Source organism: Protopterus annectens, chromosome 1.part0 (assembly GCF_019279795.1).
Source record: "Protopterus annectens isolate FY-2018-M chromosome 1.part0, PAN1.0, whole genome shotgun sequence".
NCBI lineage: Eukaryota > Metazoa > Chordata > Ceratodontiformes > Protopteridae > Protopterus > Protopterus annectens.
Window position 1 is genome coordinate 1,385,398,174 of NC_056725.1, and position 25,810 is coordinate 1,385,423,983.

At 41.8% G+C, this 25,810-nt stretch overlaps 1 protein-coding gene across 6 annotated transcripts in view; it reads left to right on the plus strand.

The window, feature by feature from the left end:
- ANKRD6 (ankyrin repeat domain 6) overlaps nucleotides 1–25,810 on the plus strand; it is a 1,808,044-nt gene that overhangs the window by 996,258 nt on the left and 785,976 nt on the right. For all 6 annotated transcript variants that reach the window (XM_044067116.1, XM_044067125.1, XM_044067156.1 and 3 more), the window contains one exon: nucleotides 227–504. In XM_044067116.1, the coding sequence (XP_043923051.1) occupies nucleotides 385–504 (120 nt within the window). In that variant the 5' untranslated portion in view covers nucleotides 227–384. The remainder of the gene's footprint in view (nucleotides 1–226; nucleotides 505–25,810) is intronic.

Genomic DNA, 25,810 nt, shown 5'->3' on the forward strand with positions numbered 1-25,810 from the left:
AGAGAGAGAAAGCAAGCAAAAGAGAGATATATTTATAAATTTATGGAGAAAGAGAACACAGTGGAATGCTGTATTCACACCAGATTAATGACAAGTCCATGACTTCCTTTCTTTTATTTTTACAAACAGAGAAGTAGGAATAAAAACTTTACAGAGTTGTACTTAAACTGCAGTACTTAGTCTGATGAAGAACAGCTGTTTATCCTTTTTCTTTTATTATTCATAGCTACTGAAGATGTCTTAACATGGAGTTCCCCCTTCAGGATGAGCGACAGTCCTGTGTACTCATGTAAATACATCTGCCTCTTATACTGGAAGTTTTTCTTTTGGGCAAGAGGAACATACCCCACTGGTTGCCTTGAGAACCCTTTTTTCTTCTGATTCATGAGCCAGCAGGATGCGGTCACTGTGCTGTCAGAACGCCTTCTTATAGCAGCACACAAAGGCCAGTTGGATAATGTGGTGAAGCTTATCAACAAGGGTGCAAAAGTAGCCGTTACCAAGGTAACCGAAAAAACTCTGCAAATTCTCTGGGAACTAGCTTATTACACATCATTTAACAAAAATCTGTGTATTTTGATTTTTTAAGCAGTCTTAGTTGCTTGAGTGGGCTGATGTTGGCTGAATCATTGAATCTTGTAGTTTATCTAAAATGAAATATAAGGCAGTACTTGTCAGTATGAAGGCTGCAGTAAGGTTATGTAAAAGTACTCTCATTACAGCTAAGTAGAAGCATTTTGTAATAAACCTAGAAGTTGTTACTGTATCAGAAAACCAGTGCTGTGACATTATATGCTGATTTAAAATGAATTTATAAGTTTAAAGAAAATGTGGTGGTGTGTGACTTCATAACAGTTTTCAGAAAACATTAGCTGTCACTTGACTTGATACAGTAGGTGTGTCAGTCGACCAGTTTAACATGCTAGTACCTCAGACTATCAGAGCTTCAAAACATTTGACTTGACAAAACTGCCATTTTTGCAAGTCCATTATTTAAGTAAATTTAAGAAAGCTTCACTTTATCTAAACTCATACCTGTAAAGAAATCTCAGTTGTACACTGGATTCCATCTCTTATTCAGATATTAAACTCTTGTGGTGGTGCTGCGGTAGCATTGTCGCCTCACGGTAAGACGTTGTCCTGTTCGATTCTCAGCTAGAGCATCTTCTGTGTGGAGACATGCGCAAATGGGCATACCTTCGTTGAAGGTTGTGCGTCAGGGCCGGCAACTCGGCACGTAAAAATCTACTGCCGATCATTAGCGGACCGGAGTTCCACTGTGGCGACCCCTAACTGGGAAAAGTCGAAAGACACAACAACAACAACAACTTTAAAATATTCAGAGCCTGTTTTAACAAAAGGTTCTATATTACAAGACCGAAGACGCATTCTTTCGAATGAGTCTTGGTCAAACATAAAAGGCTGAAAAGTAAAAATATCGAAGCGGCTGTTAAGCGAATTCTTTCCCCGGGAAAGAATTTGCTTGACCGCTTCGGTACTTTGCCATTTTCGGCACTGTAGTGTGGTCTAGGAGTTGGTATATTTAAGCAGGGAGTGTGGGGGTGAAGCCCCTCACTTAATGTAATGTTTGGAATTGTTTTTTATTTATTTATTTATTTTGTTAGAACAGCTTATTTTTTTTCCCTTGGAAAAAAAATCGCTGTTCTCACACTTCGACATTGTAAGCTTTCACTTATATAGGGTCGATTAATCACCATTCGCTTTTTTAAGTGTTCAGTGATCTAATATAGACCTTTAACAAAATACTCCTTTCCTGCACTGAATAGTAGTACTCGTGGTTTAAGGGTATCTTGTGACCTTTGTGAGTCATTGTAGAGACCAAGTGTTTTGCAGTATGCCTCACACTGCCATGGGATAATATGGCAGAAACAGATGGACCCTCGTACAGGAACACATTCCATAGTTATGCATTTTATAGTATGTCACTCCAATTAGGAGGGCAGACTAACAGCCTCTATGGATGATAGCTTGCTGCTTGGTCCATTGTTCTTGTCACTCAGGAACCTCACTTCCTGCTGTCTTCATCTATGCTGTATAAGGCCCTGCTTCTTGAGGAATTGGAGAATATACAGGTGAAGGATCACATCCTGAATGACTGGTAATGAAGAATGGATGGGGGCATCTCTCTTCTCTTTTATGTGATTAGCTCCATTAAGAAATATAGGGATTCTCAATACTGAGTCTAGAAATGCTGAAAAAAAAAAGACTGAAAATAGAGAAGAAGAGCAAATTTTGACCATAGCTTTTCTCCTTTAAATTTGTTTTTTGCAGCAGTGTAACACCCCTGTCATGGCCTAATTTTTTTTGGGGGGGGGGGGGCAGTCCCTCACATACTTGAACTTAAATATATCAAATTCAGGATTGCCATACTTCAGGGAAAGGGAAATCCCAAGAAATGGCAATCTCAGACTTTGTATATATAAGCTCATGTTTTTGGTCATTCATCTTTCACATTACAGGATTCAGTATTGCAAGGCTCAGTGATTCAAATGGTTACCCTTTTGTATAGCTTTTCTGTCACTCTTGTTAGCATGGAACACTTGCATGTCTTTAAAATATATCATTTTGCTTAATTCTTTGAGACACCCATGGAACTGAATGGGTATCCTTATTGCATACTTAAGTAAACTAGGTGATGAAGTGTTGGACTGGGTGGTGGAAAGCAGATTCACAGAAGTATGGCTGAGGACAAGGGATTGGTGTAGGAAAGGCAAAAGAAAAGGTAGCTGTCCATCAAGAAAGGAGTGTGGTCCAATGGGAAGGAGGGTAGACATTCCTATTATCACAGAAACATGGGTCCATGGGCCCATGACAAGTTGCAAATGAATGACAGAAAAGGGAGAGATGGGTGGAGAGGCAGTTTATATAAAAAGAGGTGTTAGATGTGAGGTCAGAGAGAAGGACACCAAACCAAGAATGGAGCAAAAGAGTTGGCAGACTCAGGGCCTAGGTTAAGTGGCGTGGCAGTTAAGGTAGAAAAAAGGGGGAGAGCTGGTGCATTGATATAGTGTATCGTCTTCGAGACACATCAAGGGAAGATGAAAGACTGGTGGATAAAGAAGATGGATCATAGGAAGAGGGTAATGTTTAGGCTGCAAAATTTTGATCTTCAGGGTAGACAAAGAACAGGATCTTATTAAGGTCTTGAACCATTAGGGGTTTAGCCATCTGTTGCAGGTCTGTACCAGAAAAAGTAGAATTATGAATGTATTCCTAACCATTGCAGACAGGATTATAGATTTCCATCATGGAAAGGCACAGTTAGGCCACAGTTTAAAACAGGGGGAGAAAGGGAAGACTACAAAGAGAAAGATATTACCTGGGAATTTAGGACAAAATGGATTATAGTGTGCAGGATGACAGAGACAGACATGATTTAGCCTGGAGACTTAAAGCAAATCAAAGAGTTAGCAAACTGTGAAAATGAGTCAGGGATGTAGTAATCATGGCTAGGAACAATGGTACAGATAAGAAAATGAGATTAGATATTTAGCTCCCTAAGGATGTGAGGCCAATAATTAGGGGAAAAAGACATGGCCTACAATTGGTGGAAAGTGAGTATGTAGAGGAGACACAGTACAAGGAGACTAGGAAGGACAACAAAGGCAGCTACTGCAGCAAAAATGAAAACTGAAGTGGACTTGTCCCAAGAGATCAAGAAGGGGAAACAGAAGTGAGCAATGTATGTAATGTTGGAATGAATGATAGCTTTTATAAAGAATGAAGACATATGTGCAATGTATAGTACATGAAAAAATGTTAATATGAATTTGTTTTCTTTTCTATTAATGTATGCTTGTGTCTTAAATAATAATTTAGTACAGGTGTTTACAAAAAAGAGCGGGGACAGGAAGTTTTTAGGTATGCAGCAGATAGGAAGGAGAAATCTATTTAGGCTGAGCAAAGACGAGACAGAGCACAGAAAACTAAAAAAAAAAAATGCAGAGGTAATGAATACTTGACACCCTGTGCAAAAACTGAAGCAAAGTGGATAATGTCATGACTGGAGGGAGGTAGAGAGACAAGCTTGATACGGAAATGGCTGCTGTTACAAGGGTAAAGACTGAGGACCAGCTGGGATGACTTTCAGAATCTTCAAGGAATCTAGCCCATGTGTTGGCAGATTCTCTTCTGAGGTCTTTAGCAGATCACTGGCCAGTGCAGAAATATCTGAAGACCAGACTTCTAGTGAGCAGGAAAACGTGGTGAACTACACGCTTAATAGCACTGCTAGGAAAAGCCACAAGAAAAGAAAATGAGAAATCAGGAAATGTTTCTAGAGGGCAGCAACTATCATGATTTTGTGGCTGTTAGAACCAGTCAGTCAAATCTGACTCAGTTTTACAACTGAATTGCTAGGGAACCTAAAATACTACTATCCTCTTTTCTCCCAGAAGGTATTTGAACATTAGCAGAACCTTGTAACTCCATATCTGCACAGGAAGCTGAAAGTAGAAGTCAAAGAGATGGGGATAGGACTAAGACTGGAGACGTGGATCGATACATGGTTGAATAGTAGCATACATAGTGCTGTAGTGAGAGGGATGATGTAAGAAGTTAGTAATGTGACTACTGGATCAAGTATTCATTAATACATTTACTAAAGCATATCTGAAGGAAGACAATGAAATCAACCTGTTTTCTAACTCAGCTCTGTAACATAGAAGGATGAAGCCCTGATTATGAGCTGTGTTTTAATAGTGATGCTGAGCTGGAAGAGAGGTGTGGGCGAGAAGAGGATGGGAGTGAGAAATCAATACCTGACCTTCCATTTTGAGAAGCAGGAGTAGTGTTATCTACTCATGTGATCACCAGTGAATAAACTGAGGCTTACAAGTCACCAAAAAGACCAGGACTAAGGATGTGGACTTGGCAGTAGCAAGCCATGGATGGTAGCCTTCACTGGCATGTGTATAGAAACATGCACACACATTGGGAGGGAATTGTAGCTCCTTTGCTGAACTCATCTCACGCACCAGTGATGAGGACAGGACTTAAAACAAACAAACAAAAAAATCCTCTGCTGTTGGCACTTGCCCCATCATTGAACAAATGGGCCTGCAGATTGTGAGAGGGTTAAAGGCTACTTGGCAGCAGGGAGTAAAAATTACTTGGAAAAAAAAGTTTAACCATTTGCTGAAAATACAAAGATATGTGCAGGAGTGGTGGGTGGGAGAAGGGTCTAGGGAAGAATTCGGAAAAGCTGACCAAATGAGAAGAAAGGTGGCAGTTGAGGTTCATTGCAAATAAATGGATGGTTCTACACTTGGGTCATAGCAACTCTGATGTGAAATAGCATTCAGGAAAGTGAAACTGATGGTGAAAATGCAGAAGAATGTTCTGGAGATGTTGCTGACACCTGGAATGAAATAACAGAAGCAGAGTGAGAAGACAGTGGCAGCAGTGAAAAAAATGCATGGTTGTATTCTCAGTGGTCTAGATTCCAGAATTAAAGAGGTAATGCTTACATTCTGTAGGGCTTTGGTCAGACCACACCTTCAGTACTCTGTGCTGTTCTGGATGCCATACAAGGAAGTACACATCAAGGTGCCAGAGTGATTCCAGAGAAAAAACCTCTAGAAAGATCCATGGAATGGTGTGTGTGTGTGTGGGGGGGACAACTCTTCTCACATGAGCCAAGAAGATACAAGGAAAGTAGCCCCATGGTGCAGAAGAATAAAGCCCTTACTGCATCCCAGGTGACCAATGTTCAACTAATGGAATGGGCACAGCACAGAAGAGGCTGAGGATGAGGTGAACGGTGTGGGAGATAGTCCAGTCTCACTGCAGTTGCAGCATTAAGAACCTGGCGGACTCTATGCTGCAAGTACTGTACTACTTGGCTGGTAGGGTGTGCATGCGTGGAAGTGAGCATGCATCTCCTGAAGACCACAGTCGCAGAACTTGCAGGGTGGTAGAGGGCTAGGTACCACAGCAACAGTAAAATGCTGCACCGGTACTGCTCACTAGCCCTGGACATGGGTCAGGTTGAGCTTGGGTGAGACAGTACATCTAGTGAATGCCATCAGTCAAGTGTAATGCCTAGTAATAGAACTACTTGTACATTTTCATGGTTTTCCTAATCCATTTTTCAATAATTATTGTACTGTATTTGCAGATTATACTGAGTCTCTCTAATGCAGTGCAGTATCTGGTCAGTTGTTCTCAATCAGTGGACAGGTGCAAAAACTGTTCCATTACTACATTGCTACAGTAGTAGATAGTTATATTATGTCAGTTGTCATGTATGGATTTAAATATGCATTGTTGCAGATATACTTTGCTAAACTATAGTATTTCTGCTAAGACAGAAAAATGGCATCCTGTCACAAAGATGGGCACTAGTTTGTGTATCTGCACATTGTTACTTAGGCCTTCTTTACTGACAGAGCTATGAGAATCACTCATTGATTTCTTTCCACTTGTTTCATATTTGTAGATGCATGTCCATTTCATCTTCCATCAGAATTTCAATAAAGTAGGATTTTTGTTTTACTTTCAGAAGTGTGTGCCTTAGATTTCCCAACAGCAGAATCTTTGCCTTAAAACCTTTTAGTACATTTATGTTTTTGTCTGAATGTTTTGTGTTCTGGTAGCAAGTGTTGCAGCTTTTTTTGGCTTGGTTCTAGTATTTTTTATTATTTTACTAAGTTAGTATTTTTTATCTCAGTCTTTTTAGCCAGGCAACAACACTAGTCAAAAGGGTTTTCTTCAAGAGAGACCAAGGAGTTTTAATCTGCCCAAGCGACATGAGTCAAATGATATGCAAGTGGAGGTTAAAGGATTAAAACTTGATGTAGCTTCTCTGCAGCTTGCTGCCTTAGTCTACTATATTATACTGCCAAATAGTTGCTTTTCTGTCATGCTCAAGACATGCAGCCAGTCTGTTTCAGACTTTGATGAGCAACTGTTTGCATTTTATAGGCTGGGATTGGTAATCAAGTTGTATACATTTACCTGGGTTCATGTTGCAGGGGGATAGAGCCCTTACTGTGACCCAAGTAAATGTGGATGTTCTGCCTGTTTCACTGTTGCAGTCATCACACTTGGGTTATCTGGGTCTGTATTATATCATTGAAAGCTTAAAAAAGCGAACGATGAATAATCGATCCCATGTAAGCGAAAGCTTTCAATCTCAAAAGCTCAGAACAGCGATTTTTTTCCAAGGGAAAAAAAATCGCTGTTCCAAAAAATAAATAAATAAAAATAATTGAAAGATTACATAAAGTGGGGAGCTTCGCCCCCCACACCCCCCTACTTAAATATACCAACTCTGAGATTGCACTGCAGTGTCGAAAACGGCAAAGTAATGGAAGTGGCCAAGCGAATTCTTTCCCTGGGAAAGAATTCGCTTAAAAGCCACTTCACTATTTTGCCTTTTCGTTGTTTTAAGTTTGACCAAGACGCATTCGATAGAATGCATCTTCGGTTATCTAATAGGAACCCAGTTATCTGCCTGCAGGTAGCCCTCAGTTGGCCCGAATACCAGAGACTTAGTATTTCTGCGTCAGATGCTGTCAATTCTTCCTTGATGTCAGGTTGTCAGGGGTATTAAAACAGGCAGCCAACGCCATTACATCAGTCTTTCTTGCCGAGAAGGAGCCCGAAGCAGAAACAGTTCGCAAGTGCCGGTCGGCCACTACCTGAATTTTCCGTTGTCAACTTGAATAATCCTGAAGTCTTCTAAAGCTAAGCACCCAGTTGGGGGTCCTTTGTTCTTACTCTAAACGATGTCAGAAAAAGTTAACAATTGTCTTGCCTGTGAAAAGCAAATACCTCACAGAGATTTTTGTTCTTACTGCATCACCTGTTTAGGCCCAGACCATGATGTCCCTCACTGTCGGTTTTGTGCCTTGTTTAACACCCGAACCATTTGTTGTCGGGCTCTCTTTGTCGCTAAATTCTTTCGCTCTCAATCTTTGTATTCTGAAATGGCTTCTGTAAGCCATCTGCCTACCAATTTTCTTAAAACACGGAAGGATAAAGACAGAGACAGACCGCATAGGTCCAAAACTGCCGACGATGCTTCCGTTAAACTAGTTGCCAGTCCTTTGGTACTCAGTGAGGTGCCTTTGCAGCCCCTGATGCCCACTTCAGTGGATTCGCTGGCCTCTGCTAAGACCCATTTGGAGTCCGGTATGCCGCAAGATGCTTCTTCGACTATGGAACCAGTGGATGTCTCTACCTTGGATGGGTCTAGAGCCGCTGTGCAGGCACCAGCTTCTGAGGCAGTTTTTCGCTCTACCAATGTTCAAAACAAACTGACTTCATTTCTAAGCAAAACTACCGAGTTTCTTAGGCCCAGAGTATGCACTATGCCTAGAAAACTGACAACAAAAGCGCATGCTCAGGCACCCATGCCACAAAAACAAATTCTTAGAATGGCTGAAGACCTTATTACGCTGATTAGGGGAAGTCAGCCTTCCCCTACAAAGAGACAAAGAATCCAGTCTCCTTCAGGTTCTACAGACCAGGAGTCTGATGACTCTGACCTTTCTGATTATGAAGACATGCCCTTATCAGCCTATGAGGATTCGGATGCAGAGGAACCCATTCCCTCTGCATCCCCTCCAGAGGATTTTTCTTTTGGTGAAACCTTGCATACTCTAAGAGAGCATTTCCATTGGGCTATCCTCAGTCCAAAAAGAGACTCAGAGAATTTTTAGAGTTGCCTCAGCACAGGCCTTTAGCTATACCCCCTGTCCTGGATGTTGTGGATGATGTTTTCATGGAATCCAGTCTTACTCCTGACACTTTACCTCCTGCTCCTAGGAAACCAGACAGGTACTACAGAGTACCTGATACTCACAAGTTTCTTTTCAAGGATCCTATTGCTGACCCAGAGATCATTTCCCAGGGGCCTAAAGGTATTAAGGCTACTACAGCCAAGAATCCCACACCTTCGGACAGGAATTCCAGAGCCTTGGACAAATGAGGTAAGAAGGTATATACCTCTGCAGCTCTTGCTATTAGGGCACTGAATTGCCAGTTTCACATGCTGAAATACTAGCAACATATTATGGAACTTATTAAACAAAAAGTGGTAACTTTTCCAGATTGTGCAGAAAATAAAGAATCGCAGGAGCTTATGCACTCTGCAAACTAAGCCAGTAAGCGTACTTTGCAGTGCGGCTTTGATGCCCTAGAAGCATCTTGCAGGACAGCAGTCACTGGCTCTGTACTGAGAAGACATGCTTGTCTGAAAGAGCAGACCTTGCCAGATCATGTCAAATCTAAATTACTAGACGCTCCTTTAAATAAGTACTGTTTGTTTGGCACCAAAGCAGAGGAGGTTCTTAAAAAGATGGAATAAAAAGCTAAATATATGCAGACTGTTAAAGAATTCCTACAAGTGCAACCCCCTAGATTCAGTAGGCTTTGCCCTTCAAAACACTGGTCCTTTCCAGCCCCCTCCAGGCCTTCCCAAACAAGACCCAGGGGAACAGACCACCCAGACTGCAGTCTCAGGGTATGCAGAGATCTAAGCAATGGAGTGCCCCCCCCCACCCCTAAAGCAGGGAATGGTAAGCCACCTCCTTATGGAAAAAGCTCACAATGACTTCTTTAGTCCACTTCCCAGCCCTACCCAATTGCTTGTGCCCCTAGGAGGAAAACGTGCCCTTCATGCAAAAAAACTGGATGTCCATCACTCAGAACCAATGGGTCCTCAACATTGTATCCCAGGGGTGCAAATTTTATTTCCATTCACTGCCAACCCCAAGCGGGTTTCTAGAATTTCCTCCAAACCAGTGGGCAGAGGCTCAAAACCAAGTACTTTCCCTGCTAAATATCAGAGCTATTCAGCCTGTTCCTGTAGGACAGCGGGGTCAAAGATTCTACTCCAAACTCTTTCTGGTACCCAGGAAAGAGGGCTTTTGGCAACCAATACTGGATCTTTCAATTCTCAACACCTTCCTGGTGGTACCAAAATTCAAGATGCTTACCCTGCAACAGCTTCTTCTTATGTTAGCCAAGGATGCCTGGTTAGTCACCCTAGACTTAAAAGAAGCCTATCTGCACATCCCCATAAGGGAGTCATGCAGGAAGTATCTACGTTTCAGGGCAGGTCTATGCATTATCAGTTCTCTGCACTTCCCTTTGGCTTATCTACTGCACCCAGGGTTTTCACACAATGCCTGGCAACAGCCATTGCATACTGCAGGCAGAGAAATATCCAAATTTAACCGTAATTGGACAACTGCCTGATTCAGGCAGACAGTCAGGAATTGCTGCTTTAGCACCTGGCATTTGTAAAAAGCCTTCTCACTTCATTGGGGGTACACCATCAACGAAAAGAAGTCACAACTGGTACCCAGTCAAAAGATTCTATTCCTGGGAGCAAGCTTGGACACATCTTCCCAGATGGCATTCCTCACTTTAGAAAAACAGGTCTGTCTGACAGACTACTTCAGACAAATGGCCACCAGAACCCAGCTATCTGCAAGAAAAATACTGCAAGCCCTAGGGTTCATGGCCTCATGTATACTGCTAATTCCATATGCAAGACTGCATATGAGGAAACTTCAGTGGTACTTAAAAAGTCTTTGGTGCCAACATTCTCAGGACCAGGAAACAGTCATTCCTATCATACCTTGTCTAAGGACAGAGTTCCTTTGGTGGGCAGAAGTATGCAACCACAACAAGGGACTGCCTTTTACTCAACCCCACACCGCCCAGACCCTGACCACAGACACATCAGACTATGCATGGGGGGCTCACATGGCAAACAAATGTATTCAGGGCCACTGGAGCCCAAGTCAAATTCATCTGCACATTAACCAAAAAGAGATGCTAGCTGTACAAATGCCCTGACAGCTTTCAGATCCCTACTCTTTCCAGGAAAACTGCTGATAAAAACAGACAACACCACAGTTATGTGGTACATCAACAAGCAGGGAGGAACCCATTCTTACCCACTTTGCATGTTAGCCATGGCCCTGTGGAACACGGCCTTGGACATCCAAGTCCATCTACAAGCTCAATTCCTGCCAGGCAAACAAAACTCACTGGCAGAAATCTCCTAGACCCACACGAGTGGAAATTGGAGCCAAGCACCTTCAACCTTCTGATTCTGAAATGGGGGACCCCAGAGCTGGATCTCTTTGTCTCTCCCTACAACCACTAAGCAGATTCTGCACCAGGAATCCTCACAGCAGGGCCTGGAAAGTGGATGCCCTATCCTTTTAATGGGAAAACCTCTCAGTCTATGCCTTTCCCCACTGCCCCTCATCTCAAGAGTATTACTCAAGATAAAACAAGACAGAGCAAGGACAATTCTGATTGCCCCGGTCTGGCCATGCCAGCACTAATACCCACTCCTGTGCAGCCTGACAATGGTGCCACCCCAGACCCCAACCCTGATCTCTCAGTAGGAGGGACAGATTTTGCATCCACAATTGCAACCCCTAAATCTTGTAGCCTGGCTTATTCCTTGAATACTCCACCAGCAACCCTAAGCAAACAGGTGCGGGATGTCATCCTTAAAGCCAGAAGGCCCAGTACAAGGAAATCCTATGCTGATAAGTGGAAAAGGTATTGTTCTTGGATTCAGTCCAAAGGAAAGGACATAGCAGTGCCCTCCTTACCTCTAATCTGGATTACCTAGCAGAACTACTCCACAGAGACCTATCCTTCTCCTCCATTAAGATCCATGCCTCTGCCATCTTGGCTCATTACACTACTGAGCCGCCTCTATTCTCTCACCCTCTCATCAAACAGTTCCTGAGAGGGGCAAACAACTTAATGCCACCAAGGAGAGCACCCACCCCTGCCTGGGACCTAAACTTTGTACTGGAAAAGCTCACGCTTCCCCCTTTTGAACCTGCTGCTTCAACAGAGTTAAAATTCCTCTCTTGGAAAACAGCCTTGTTTCTAGCCATCAATTCAGCTAGAAGAGTGTCTGAGCTACACGTACTTATGGCTGTGGAACCCTTCATTATTTTCCATGCTGACAGGGTTTCCCTCAGGACTAACCCATCCTTTATGCCTAATGTAGTGTCCAGTGTGGCTCTAAACCAATCCATCCATTTACCAACCTTCTTCCCTATCCCTCAAAATAAAGGGGAAAGGATCCTGCACTCTTTGAATGTGCACAGACAGCTCAGATTCTACCTTGATAGGACTAAGCCTTTCATAAAATATGACCAATTGCTAGTCTGCTTTTACAACAGGGGCAGAGGGCAAGGTCCTTTCAAAACAAATCATTTCCAAATGGATAGCACACTGCATCCATTTCTGCTACAAGCACCATGGAAAACCAACCCCTCACGGGGTCAGAACACATTCCACCAGGGCTACATCTACCTCTACAGCATTTCTCAGGGGAGTCCCTACCAGCGACATCCTGGAAGCTGCTACCTGGAGTTCTGTACACACCTTCACCAAGCATTACCACCTGCCTATCTTTTCCAAATCCAGCGCAGGTTTTGCTACAGCAGTCTTGCAAGGCCTACTAGCCAGCCCTAACTCTTCTTGACTGCCTCCACCCTTCGTCAGCTTTGGGAAGCAACCTAAGTGTGATGACTGCAAAAGTGAAACACGAAGAACATAATACAGTTGTGTACACTTACCATAAATGTAGATGTTTTGAGTGTATTCACTGTTGCAGTCCTGGTTTCCCTCCCTCCAGCCCCCTGGTTTTCTCTATCTCTCTATCTCTTCTCTTTATGGCTATTCCTACTGGTATTTACTTTTTACTGGTGGTGTTTTCCCCACCTTATCCTAGCTCCCTATTTGGGGGCTCCTGACATTTGGGGCAAGAAAAACGGATGTAATGGCGTCGGCTGCATGTTTTATACCTCTGACGACCTGACGTCATGGAAGAGGCAACAGCATCTGATGCAGAAATCCCAAGACTCTAGTATTCGGGCCGACTGAGGGCTACCTGCAGGCAGATAACCCAAGTGTGACGACAGCAACAGTGAATACACTCGAACATCTACATTTATGGGAAGTTTACACAACTGTACTTTTGGCTGCCAGTCCCAGCACTGTAGAAGCCACACAGGGAGGGAGAGCAGGGAGGGAGAGATGTGAACAGGCATGGTCTTTTCACATGTCATAGATGGGAGGGTAGTGAGTGGTCAGTGAACAAATAGGTTAGTGCGATTTCTCTGGTGGAGACCAAAGAAGACATTTTCAATACTTGTGACAAGGGAGCAGAGCTGCTTGCTAGCATTATCTCTTGCAAATGTGAAGGATGACCATCATGAACAGCCATGTCCATGTCCCCCTTTGGTGCTATGAACCTGGAATTCATGGAGAAATGCAGGGATTAAGTAAAATAACCCTCAAACCACCTCTGATAGCTGTCTAAATAATGGGTCTCCATACTAAACCTTTGCCCCAGTGATGGTTAATGAACCAAATGGCCTGGAGGGAAGCTGATGGTAGGCAGACAGTGGTGCAAGGAGTGTAAAAAAAAAAGTGCATACAATTATACGAAGGGCTGCATTGATTCATATTCCCATATTGTACTACTGTGCAGTAAGGAAGTGTGTGCATTAGGTGGTGTATGCAAATGACCACATATAGAAATGAGGTCATAGTGGCATGCAGATGAATGCAGGTGCAATATGGTACTAATTCATAGTCACAAGTTGAAAGATCTGCACACAAATTTGTGCATCACTGTAAAAGAGGAAAGTGTTCACAAAGTATTTAACTTATAGTCAGCTAAAATGCTAGGGATTGCAGAACCATCTGTTGGTGGTTAGGATTTCTAGATTTCACCCATTTGAGAGGTGAGGATTCAGGTGGCAACATAAACAGTATCAGAAGTGTATAATGTTTCATAGTCGTATGAACCAGAAGATTGCTAACCATTTCCTTGGCGACTGTAGTATTGTCTGGATCTTAGTTGACATGTATCACTCACTTCCTGTATGGCCTTCCTGTCCCTGTGGACATCAGTGTATGTATAGCACTCAAGAGTCTAGCTATAAGAACCTTTCATAGAGCAAATGAGTGAGGACGCATTAAGTATATCACAGGTCTCTACCTCTAGAATAATTAACAAATAACTCAAAGTAAACCTTCTGCATAATGATGAGCATATCTGTTTTCCCAGTACACTAGGAGAGATCCACAATATTGCATGGCTTTTATGACATTACCCAGATGTTCTTTGTGTTTCACTGTTGCAGTCATCACATTTGGGTTATCTGCCTGCAGGTAGCCCTCAGTCAGCCTGAATACCAGAGTCTTGGGATTTCTGCATCGGATGCTGTCGCTTCTTCCATGACGTCAGGTCGTCAGGGGTATAAAACATGCAGCCGATGCCATTACATCAGTCTTTCTTGCCTTGCGGTGCCCAAAGCAGAAGCAATTCACAAGTGCCGGTCTGCCAACTCCTGAAATGTTCGTTTTCGAGTTTCAGACCTGAAGTTTTCTAAAAGATAAGCACCCCATTGGGGATCCTTTTTTCTTGCTCTAACCGATGTCAGAAAAAATTAATAATTGTCTTGCCTGTGGAAAGCAGATACCTCATAGAGATTTTAATTCGCGTCACCTGTTTAGGCCCATACCACGACATCCCTCGCTGTGGGTTTTGTGCCTTGTTCAATGCCCGAACTATCCATCATCGGGCAATTTTTGTAGCTAAATACTTTCGCTGTTGATCTCCGTACTCCGAAATGGTGTCGGTAAGCCATCTTACTACCGATCTTCCGAAAAAACATAAGGATAAAGACAGAGACAGACCGCATAGGTCCAAAACTGCTGACAACGCTACTGTTAAGCTAGTCGCCAGTCCGCTGGTACTCAGTGAGGCACTTTCGCAGCCCGATACCCGCTTCTATAGATTCAAAGGCCTCTACTGAGACCCATCCGGAGTCTGGTATGCCGCGAGATGTTTCTTCGACTATGGAACCTGCGGATGTCTCTACCTTGGATGGGTCTGGAGCCGCTGTGCAGGCACCGGCTTCTGAGGGTGTATTCAGGCCTACCCTTTTTCATATTAAACTGACAACTATGTTTCAAGCGAAAAATACTGAATTTCTCAGGCCTAAAGTTCACACTACGCCTAGGAAACAGACGATCAAAGCACATTCTCAGGCCCACAGGCCTCAAAAACATATGATTAGAATGGCTGAAGACCTTATTACCTTAATTAGAGAAAGCCATCCTTCCCCCTCAAAGAGACCTAGAACTGATTTTCCTTCTGATTCTTCTCATCAGGAATCTGATATCTCTGTTCCTTCTGACTACCAGGACATACCCTTATCTACCTATGAAGATTCTGACGCAGAGGATTCCATTCCCTCTGCTTCCCCACCAGAAGATTTTCCTTTTGGTGAAACCCTGCATACCCTTAGGGAGCATTTCCGCTGGGAAAATAAGGACTACTCTCAGTCCAAAAAGAGACTCAGGGAATTTTTAAACCTGCCTCAGCACTGACCTCTAGCTAGCCCTCCTGTTCTGGAGATTGTAGATGATGTTTTCTTGGAATCCAGCCTTACCCCGGATACTTTGCCTCCAGTTCCCAGGAAACCTGACAGGTACTATAGAGTAATTGACTCTCACAAATTCCTTTTCAAGAATCCTACTGCAGATCCAGAGACCATTTCCCAAGGACCAAAAGGCATTAAGGCTACTACTGCCAAGAATCCTACCCCTTCTGACAGGGATTCTAGGGCTTTAGACAGATGGAGTAAGAAGGTGTACACCTCCGCTACTCTGGCCATTAGGGCTTTAAATTGCCAGTTTCGTATGTTAAAGTATCAGCAGCATATTATGGGGCTAATTAAACAGAAAATTATGTTGATTCCTGACTGTGCTGAACACAAAGATTTACAAGAGTTAATGCATTCTGCTGACCAAGTTGGTAAACATACTTTGCAGTGTGGTTTTGATGCTTTAGAAGCATCTTGTAGGGCTGCTGTCACTTGGTCTGTTCTTAGAAGGCATGCTTGGCTTAAGGAACAAAACTTGCCAGATCATGTCAAAGCAAAATTACTGGATGCACCCTTAAACCAAGAGCACCTATTTGGCAATAAAGCAGAATAAGTTCTCAAAAGGATGGAGGAGAAAGTTAAATCTATGCAAACTGTTAAAGATTTCTTACAAGTACAACCACCTAGATTCAGTAGGCATTGGCCTTCAAAGAACTGGTCCTTTCCAGTCCCTTCCAGGCCTTCTCAGTCCAAACCCAGGGGCAGCAGACCCACAAGACTTCAGTCTCAGGTTATGCACAGATCTAAGCAGTGGGGTGCTCCCACATCCAAAACAAGGAGTAGAAAGCCACCCCCTGTGGTAAACTTGCACAATGACTTAGCCTTAACTCCACCAAGCCTTGCTCAAGTACTTGCACCTTTAGGAGGAAAACTCGCCCTGCATGCAAAAAACTGGAAATGCATTACCCAAGACAAATGAGTTTTAAACTTTGTTTCCCTAGGATACAGATTCTACTTCCACTCACTCCCAACCCTAAGTGGATGGCTAAACCTCCCCCCAAACCAGTGGGCAGAGGCCCAAAAGCAAGTACTTTCTCTCCTCAGCATCAGGGCTATTCAACCTATCCCAGCAGAACAAAGGGAACAAGGCTTTTATTCAAGACTGTTCCTGGTTCCCAGTAAAGAAAACTCCTGGCGTCCTATCCTGGATTTATCTATTCTCAACACCTTTCTGGTGGTTCCAAAATTCAAAATGCTAACTCTCCAACAGCTGCTTCCTATGCCAGCCAAGGATGCCTGGCTGGCAACCCTAGACTTAAAAGAAGCTTACCTGTACATCCCCATAATGGAATCTTGCAGGAAATACCTTCCCTTCAGGGCAGGGTCTATACACTATCAGTTCTCTGCACTTCCCTTTGGCTTATTTACTGTGCCCAGGGTATTCACAAAGTGCCTAGTTCCAGCCATTGCTTTTTGCAGGCAGAGAATTATTCAGATTTACCCATACTTGGACAATTGCCTGATTCAGGTGGAAAGTCAGGACTTGCTACTACAGCACTTGGCATTTGTAAAAAGACTTCTAACTTCACTGGGGTGCACCATCAACGAAAAGAAATCACACCTAGTACCCTGCCAACAGATTGTATTCCTGGGAGCAAGCTTGAACACAACTTCCCAGATGGCATTTCTCACTCCAGAGAAACAAATTTATTTGACAACTTACTTCAACCTACTGGCCTCAAACCCAGCTATCTGCAAGGAAAATACTGCAAGCTCTGGGGTTCATGGCGTCTTGCAGTCTGTTAATTCCATATGCAAGACTGCATATGAGGAAACTTCAATGGTATCTAAAAAGTCTATGGTGTCAACATTCTCAGGACCTGGAAACAATAATTCCTTTCATTCCATGTCTAAGGGCAGAGTTCCTTTGGTGGACAGAGGCCTACAACCACAACAAGGGACTTTCTTTCACACTACCCCTTGCCACCCAAACCTTAACAACAGACGCATCAGACTATGCATGGGGGGGGCTCACATGGCAGGACAGTGCATTCAGGGCAAATGGAACCCAAAGCAGATGCATCTGCATATTAATCAAAAGGAAATGTTAGCTGTACAGAATAATGCTCTGATATCCTTCAAAGGCCTTTTTCTTCCAGGACAACTATTGGTAAAGACAGACAACACCACAGTTATGTGGTACATAAACAAGCAGGGGGGAACACATCCCTACCCATTCTGGAGACTAGCCATGGCTCTGTGGAGCACAGCCTTGAACAACCAAGTGCACCTGCAAGCTCAGTTCCTGCCAAACAAACTAATTTCACTGGCAGATGACTTAAGCAGAAAGCTCATGGACCCACATGAGTGGAAACTGGAACTGAAAATATTAAGCTCTTGGGGAACAGATGGGGACACCAGAGGTGGACCTGTTTGCTTCCCCTCAGAACTATCAATTGATCAAATACTGCACCATAAATCCCCACAGCCAAGCTTGGAAGGTGGATGCCCTGTTCTTTTCCTGGGAAAGCCTCTCAGTCTATGCCTTTCCCCCTCTGCCACTCCTCTCAAAGGTTCTACTAAAGATCAAACAGGACAAGACAAGGACAATCCTGATTGCACCAGACTGGCCATGCCAGCACTGGTATCCTCTTTTGTGCAGTCTGACAGTGCTACAACCATGGCATCTGCCTCAGACCCCTTCCCTGCTGTCCCGGCAGGGGGGGCAAATTCTGCACCCTCAGCGTCAGACCCTGAACCTTGCAGCCTGGCTAATCCCCTGAACTTACCTCTAGCAACACTCAGTAAGCAGGTGCTGGATGTCATTCTTGAGGCAAGGAGGCCTAGTACTAGAAAATCCTATTCAGAAAAGTGGAAAAGATACAGTTCCTGGAGCCAGTCTCCAGGGATGGGCACAACTGTGCCCAGCTTACCTCATATACTAGATTACTTAACAGAAATGCTCCACAAGGGCCTATCCTTCTCTTCAATTAAGATTCATGCCTCTGCCATCTCAGCTCATTACTGAGCCACCCCTCTTCTCTCATCCTCTGTAAAACAGTTCCTTAGAGGGGCCAAAAAATTAAGACCCTCCAGGAGAGCTCCCACTCCAGCCTGGGACCTTAACTTTGTATTGGAAAAACTTACACTTCCCCCCTTTGAACCAGCTGCTACAGCAGAGTTGAAATTCCTCTCATGGAAAACAGCTTTACTTCTAGCCATCACTTCAGCAAGAAGAGTCTCTGAATTGCAGACCCTTGTGGCAGTGGAACCCTTCATTATCTTCCATGCGGACAGGGTTTCCTTCAGGACTAACCCATCTTGTACGCCCAAGGTGGTGTCTAGTGTGACTTTAAACCAGTCCATTCATTTGCCTACTTTTTCCCTAATCCTCAAAATAAAGGGGAAAGGATACTGCATTCTCTAGACATGCACAGACAGCTTAGATTCTGTTTGGACAGGACTAAGCCTCTCAGAAAATCTGACCAGCTGCTAGTCAGTTTTGCTGCGGGGTCAGAGGGGAAGGCCATTTCAAAGCAAACCATATCTAAATGGATAGCACACTGCATCCATTTCTGCTACAAGCACCATGGGAAACCTACCCCACAGGGGATAAGAACACATTCCACTAGGGCTACATCTACCTCTACTACATTTCTCAGAGGAGTCCTTACCAGGGACATCCTGGAAGCTGCAACCTGGAGTTCTGTACACACTTTCACCAAGCATTACCACTGGCCTATCTTTTCTAAATCCAGAGCTGGATTTGCCACAGCAGTCTTACAGGGCATGATTGCCAGGCCTAATGTTTCTTAATCTACCTCCACCCTTCCTTAGCTTTGGGAATCAACCCAAATGTGATGACTGCAACAGTGAAACACAAAGAACATAGTACAGTTGTGTACACTTACCATAAATGTAGATGTTCGAGTGTATTCACTGTTGCAGTCCTGGTTACCCTCCCTACAGCCCCCCGATTGTCTTTGCTTTCACCTATCCTTTTTGGTTTGGCATATCTTATATTATGTGTGTTTGCTTTTTGTTGGGGGTGTTTCACACCATATAATTGCTTCCTATTTTGGGGGCACCTGACATCTGGGGCAAGAAAAACTGATGTAATGGCATAGGCTGCATGTTTTATACCCTTGATGACCTGACATCATGGAAGAAGCGACAGCATCCGATGCAGAAATCCCAAGACTTTGGTATTCAGGCTGGCTGAGGGCTACCTGCAGGCAGATAACCCAAATGTGATGACTGCAACAGTGAATACACTCGAACATCTACATTTATGGTAAGTGTACACAACTGTACTTTCTCTGAGGTACTGGATGCCTTAGATTGCACATATGTTGCTGTAAAGGCCTCATCTTCTCCACAGTAACAGAGGTAAATAAGCAGGAAAGGCTACCATTCCATGCACTGCCAGGTATTGTGAGATGCACAGCATCCTGACATTTCCCATTATTGACATGTATGTCAGCTGCAGCACTTCTTCCTCCAAGGAACAGTCCACAGGTCCATCTAATCAAATGCAGACACTGTGGCTGTATGAAATGAATATAGCTGCATAGACAACATCCCCCCAGTATATATTTTTATTTTATTTATTTTTACATTTGTTTACTGGGAAAGTCTGACTTGGAATGGAGCCAGTTTATCCAATATGACCCACTTGTGTTGCAGGTGATGCTTAATGTACTTAATAGTTACTAAAGCTGTGGCTAATGATGCCTGTACATTTCCCACAAAGTGTTTCTAAACTGCATTACAATTTGGTACATGAAAAACAATAAGCATTATTGACTATTTGTTGTGCCAGTGCAAAAACCCACTTTCACTGCCTTAATACATCTTGGGAACACTACTCCATTATGTATCATGTGCCATGCTGCACAGTATGATCAATAAGAACCATACAGGCCAACCTCATTATTTGGATACATTAGGACCATGCATATACACCACTGGCATGGAAGAAGCAGTGACATCATGTGCAGATGACAGTGAGTTCAAACAAGAGCAAGCAGCGGCCATACAACTTCCCCATCAGACAGCAATGGGTACAAACTGTGGCAGAGCATATGAAGTAATGATGTCTAGTCCAAAACATTGAGCCCTGATGTGGGCACTCAGTGACAGTGCAGTGTCACACACAGCAAATATGATGCATACAGTGCTAACTGAAGGCCATGCCAAAGACTGCATAGATGGATCACATCTCCACATCACTATGATAGAGGATGGAGGGTTGAGTGGGTCAGAGATGTCATGTGTATATTTGCCAGGGTACACAATTATATGTGGCTGTCCACACAAACTGGAGATGGAGACAGGTGTCTCTTGATCGCATAGGTGTCCTGTTTCAGGGAAAATATCCTTCTCCAAAATGGATCTATAGATTTTACAATTCAGATTCATTCCATGTGCTATAGTTACCTTACCATTAACTACCATCATAGGGCATATCCTGCATACAGGGGAGAATAAGTCGGGCACAGGTCAAATTTACAGGCACCCATCCAGTTATCAGGGTTTGCCTTAGGTGAAGAGTAGGTATCACTCTGTTTTTTATGTAGTGGATGATTGTTCTAGAGAGGGATAAGCACTAAGTAATAAACCTGTCCCTCCAGTGTGTCGTACTTATTTAATGATGGAGATTAAAGTCTTCATTTCAAGTGTTTGTAAAGCCATTTGTTCTGTTGGAGTGTAGGAGATCAAGGAGGGTTGGGGCCTTAACAGCATGACTTACTAGGTGTAAATCTGCAGTCTTTCTAGTTGCCTGATGTGTTTGGATAGATATCTTTATTTTTATTTATTTATTTATTTATGCTTTGTTGACTGTGTTAATCCAATGAGGCCAGTGGTCTCTCTTCAGGGAGACCCGTGATGATATTCATACCAACTAGGGGAAATGTAGACTGGGCACGTGAAACTTCCCTGTTCTTTTAGGAGGAGAGGAAATGAAGCACTTCTGTGGAGCTACTAGGTGGTGCCGGAGGGCTACTACTGCAATTCTGGGAATTCCAAGATGGAGGAGAGTGCAGCAGAGCTGAAGAGAGAACCAGAAGAAAACTTACTGAAGGAGGGAGAATGAAGTAACTGGTAAAGAGTTGGAAAACTGGGGACTGTAGGCATAAGTATTGATTTTATGAACCAGGAAAAGCCAAAGAAAGGAGAAGAAGCAAGATGGAGTGACATGGTCATGAGGGTATTACAGGAGGAAAAACTGAGAGATTGGAAATACAAACAACAGCTGGTGAAGGGAAACTAGGGAGATATTCCCGGCTGGTGGAGTAGCAAGGTTTTAGTTTTTACCTCTGCAACAGCATTTTTGTTACAAGAAAGAAAAAGATATATGGACGCAGCAAAGTGAGGAGGAACAGAAAAAGGAACTGACAGGAGACAAACATTTGCAGTTTCTTAAAAGCTGCAGAGAAGATAACCATGGTAAGAATAAAAAGTCAAAGTGATGGCAGTGTGAACAGGTATGACATTATGGACAGTATTATTTTGTCATTAGGTTTAACATTAAAGAAGTAAGAGCCTTAATTCATTCGGCACCTGAAATGTTTTGTTAAGTGGCAATAAAATTTAAAAATTTCTGATTGAGACTGAAAAAAAGAAATAGAGTTACATGCAGAAAAGCTATTTATTTCACAACTTGGGAGTACAACTTTAAAAGAAAATAAATGTACAGTTTAGGACTAAAGGTATGGAGAAGCATGTGAATGTTTTTTTTTTGGTGGGGGGAATTCAACATATTTCAAATATAATAATTGTGAATAATAATTAGGTACTGGGGCCAACCCAAAGCATGTTATTGCTACAGTAGTGAAAATGATTTAGTACAAGTAACAAACAAATGTGTGGCCAACACTCAGAGGAGGGACTTAGAAAAAACTGTAAGTCTTTTTGTAGAAAATGTGAAGAATTTGGACACTTCTGGTTTGACTGACCCATATTAGAAAAGGAAAGAGTAGATGAAGAGGAAAGCTCAGAAGAAAGATAAATAGTAGAAAATATTACTACAGAAGGTGCTAAATGAGAAGGCGGTATGGGGAAGGAGATACTGAAGAAAGGTTAAACAATATAGAGGTAGTTAGAGAGCTATACATTCATTTGTCCGAAACACATTTCGGCAGTCGTATGGTTGTGTGACTTTAAATGTCAAATCACAACACTACGACCATACCAACATTTTGAAAATGGTAATCTCAATAATGAGATTCAACCATTTTCAAAATCGAAAAAGTTACATACAGCATTATGTAGGGGGGAAAGCCCCCTTCACCCCCACACCCCCCCTACTTTAATATACAAACTTCGAGACTGCACTACAGAGAGGGAAGGGATTCATTTCCCGATCCCTGCTATAGTGCGATCTGCACCCAAAATGCCAATTTCAAATGAGCGAATGCCAATGTGCATTTGCTCATTTGAAAGTTGCACCTTTTTTTCCTAATTTCGGAGATCTGGAGGTTGTACATTCACACTTTGGTGAATCGTACAACCTCCGTACAAACAAATGAATGTATACCGTTAGAGAAGAAACAACAGTTCAAAGCAAGGTTATTAATATACAAGAAGAGAACAGATTTGCAGTTTTACAAAGTGAAGAGGAGGAAGAAGGAGGCATGGAGACAGAAGATCAAGATAGTGAAAATTCACTTTCTGGGAGACTTAGGAGAAGGGAAAGAAAAATAAGATTTGGAAGTAAAACACTTACAAAAATGGAAAGGGATTATATAGAAAGGTTGCCAGTAAATGTGAATAACATTAGAAATTATATAAGAGGATTGATGGTGGTAGAATGGTACAAAAAGTAAAAATGGATGTGTTTTGCCATCTAGTTACAGAATGTAACAAAGAAGAAAAGTGGGAAAGAATACAGGCAGTAAGGGAAAGATTGTTTTGTCAGTAGGAAATGAGACACATTCTGGAATAGGAATTCTAATAAAAAATGAAGAAATAAGAATTTTAGATTTAACATTAATAGTACTAGGAATGATACAACAATGTATAGGATTACTAGTGATTTGCGAGTATACTAATATGACAGAGAGAAAACAGTTGTTTGAAGAAATCAAAAAATTGTGTTAGTAAGTATGTCAGTAGTGACAGTAGGAGATTTTACCTATAACCCGAGGAAAGAAAAGGAAAAATAACACAGGATATTAAGATATTAAGGGAATTAATAAAATGTGGAGATTTAAGGGTAGGAAAGAATAGAGAATGGACATTTAAAGGGTCATTTCTAATACTGAAATTGATTACTTAGTTTACTCTAAAGACATGAAATAATAGAGGTACAGTTGACAGAGTTTCCAGGTAATAGAGCAGTACTGGTTAGAATAGATTACAGTGAAATAATAACATTGGCTGGCTAAAATTTCTCTTAACTGGTAAGTTATATAACTTGTATCTATTCATAACTAATGTTTTCATATTATGTCTAATTTGGTATAATTCTTTAAACTGTAGTTGTTTGTATTATTTTTAAAGACTGTAAAATTATTGTTCTTAAAACCTTTTGTAATACTTTGGATCTTTTCTTTCTGAACCACCATTAAAAATGGGATCCTAACCAGTTGTACTTTCCCAGTAATTGAATGTCAATATATAAATAAGTAAAGGAGAGAAAATTGATAAATATATTAACTGCAGAGTTTGAAAAGGAGGAAGACATAAGAGGGAGATAAATATTATGGAAAGATCATATGAAAATGAGACTACATTTTAAATGGACACAGTGGTGGGTGTTGTATAAACAGAAGTATATAACATACAGTTTAAAGTGGAAGAAGAGAGTAAAAAAAAGAAATAAGATGAAATATAAAGACATTTTATGGAATTATAAGAAAGAGATAGAAAAAGGAAGTGGCAAAATAATGGAAATAGAAAAACAGATGTATGGAAAGAATATCGAAGAAGCAGAAATTATGTTATTTATGCAAAGATCTTTTCTGAAAAGAAAGAGAGGTGGTATCCCCTTACTTAAGAAAACAAGTTAAACATAAAAGAGAGAGAAGAATGGATGCTGCCTTAGATGGCAAAGGGAATATAAACTACAAACAAGAAGATTTTATGGAGAGGGTAGAACATTTTTTAGAGAAAATATATAAAAAAGGGGAAATGGATAAGCAAGAAAAATAAATAGTGAAAAAAAGATGGAAAAGTATGGATTTTTAAGAAAATGATATAGCAACAGAAGAAACAGACAAGGTGGTAGAAGATGGTATGAATGAATCAGTACCAGGATTAGGTGTTAATAAGGTATAGGTATTATGAGGAAATGAATAAAGAAGAAAGAAGGTTTTTCAAAAATAATAAATGAATGAATGAAGGAAAGTAAAATGGAATACAATGTTGTAGAGTTATAACATTTATATGGAAAAAAGATGCAAGAAAAGATTATAAAAAAGTGGAGGCCTATAACTCTAGGGAATACAAACTATAAAATATGTATGAAAATACTACAAAAAGAATAGAGAAGATATTTAATGAGGTAGTAGGAGAAGGGATTATTGGTATAAAAGGAAGAGAGGTGAAATAAATGTTAATTATAGTAAAATAAATAGTAGAGATGATACTGAAATAAAATAAAGAAGTAAGACTAATAGATTGTGGCATAGCTAAAGCATTTGACAATGTAAGTGTGAGGATTGGGTGAAGATAGATGAAGGCTACCAGCCTAGCCAGATAGAATTTTGGTGATAATTCTATCATCTGTACATATTAATTTAAACCACAGGCTTGTTGTCTTAAATGGTAAAATAGTGTTACATGTGAAACTGGAAAAAAATGTAACAACAGTGCACTTTGCTGACCAAGTAAACATGGTGTGACCCTTTGATGTAAACACGGCTCAGGACAGTCTTGATGAAGGAATTCTTGCTATTGTTTTAAGGCCAGAGTTAATGGCCAGAATTTGCATGCATAAATGTTTTTAATGGCTTTGCTTCCTGACCTGGTGTGAGCTTACTAAAGAATGTAGCCTGTTAGCCTGGGAACCCCAGAGAAGTGTGAAGAATGATGTAATGTGAACCAGGAATGTGATTTTAAAAACAGAGAGAATCAGAGAGCATTAAGCATTTTTGTCTTGACCATCCAACTCACCAGCATTGTCTTGCTCTATATGTAAGTTTATCTTAGACTTGTGTTTTCTCTTAGAAATAGCTAGAAACTAGAAAGATTAGACTGTGTTTTTCTATGATGTCAGAACTGTACTACTGAATTATTTTAGGTATTGCACTGTGATCTCTGAACTCTTGAATAGCGCTGTGTAGTAAAAGTATTGTCTTGTGTTTTGACTATTTGTTATTAAATATTTTTAAAACCCTTTCAACTGGGGCTGTTTTTGTAGAGATAATTTAATCTCTTTAGAGTACTTGCAT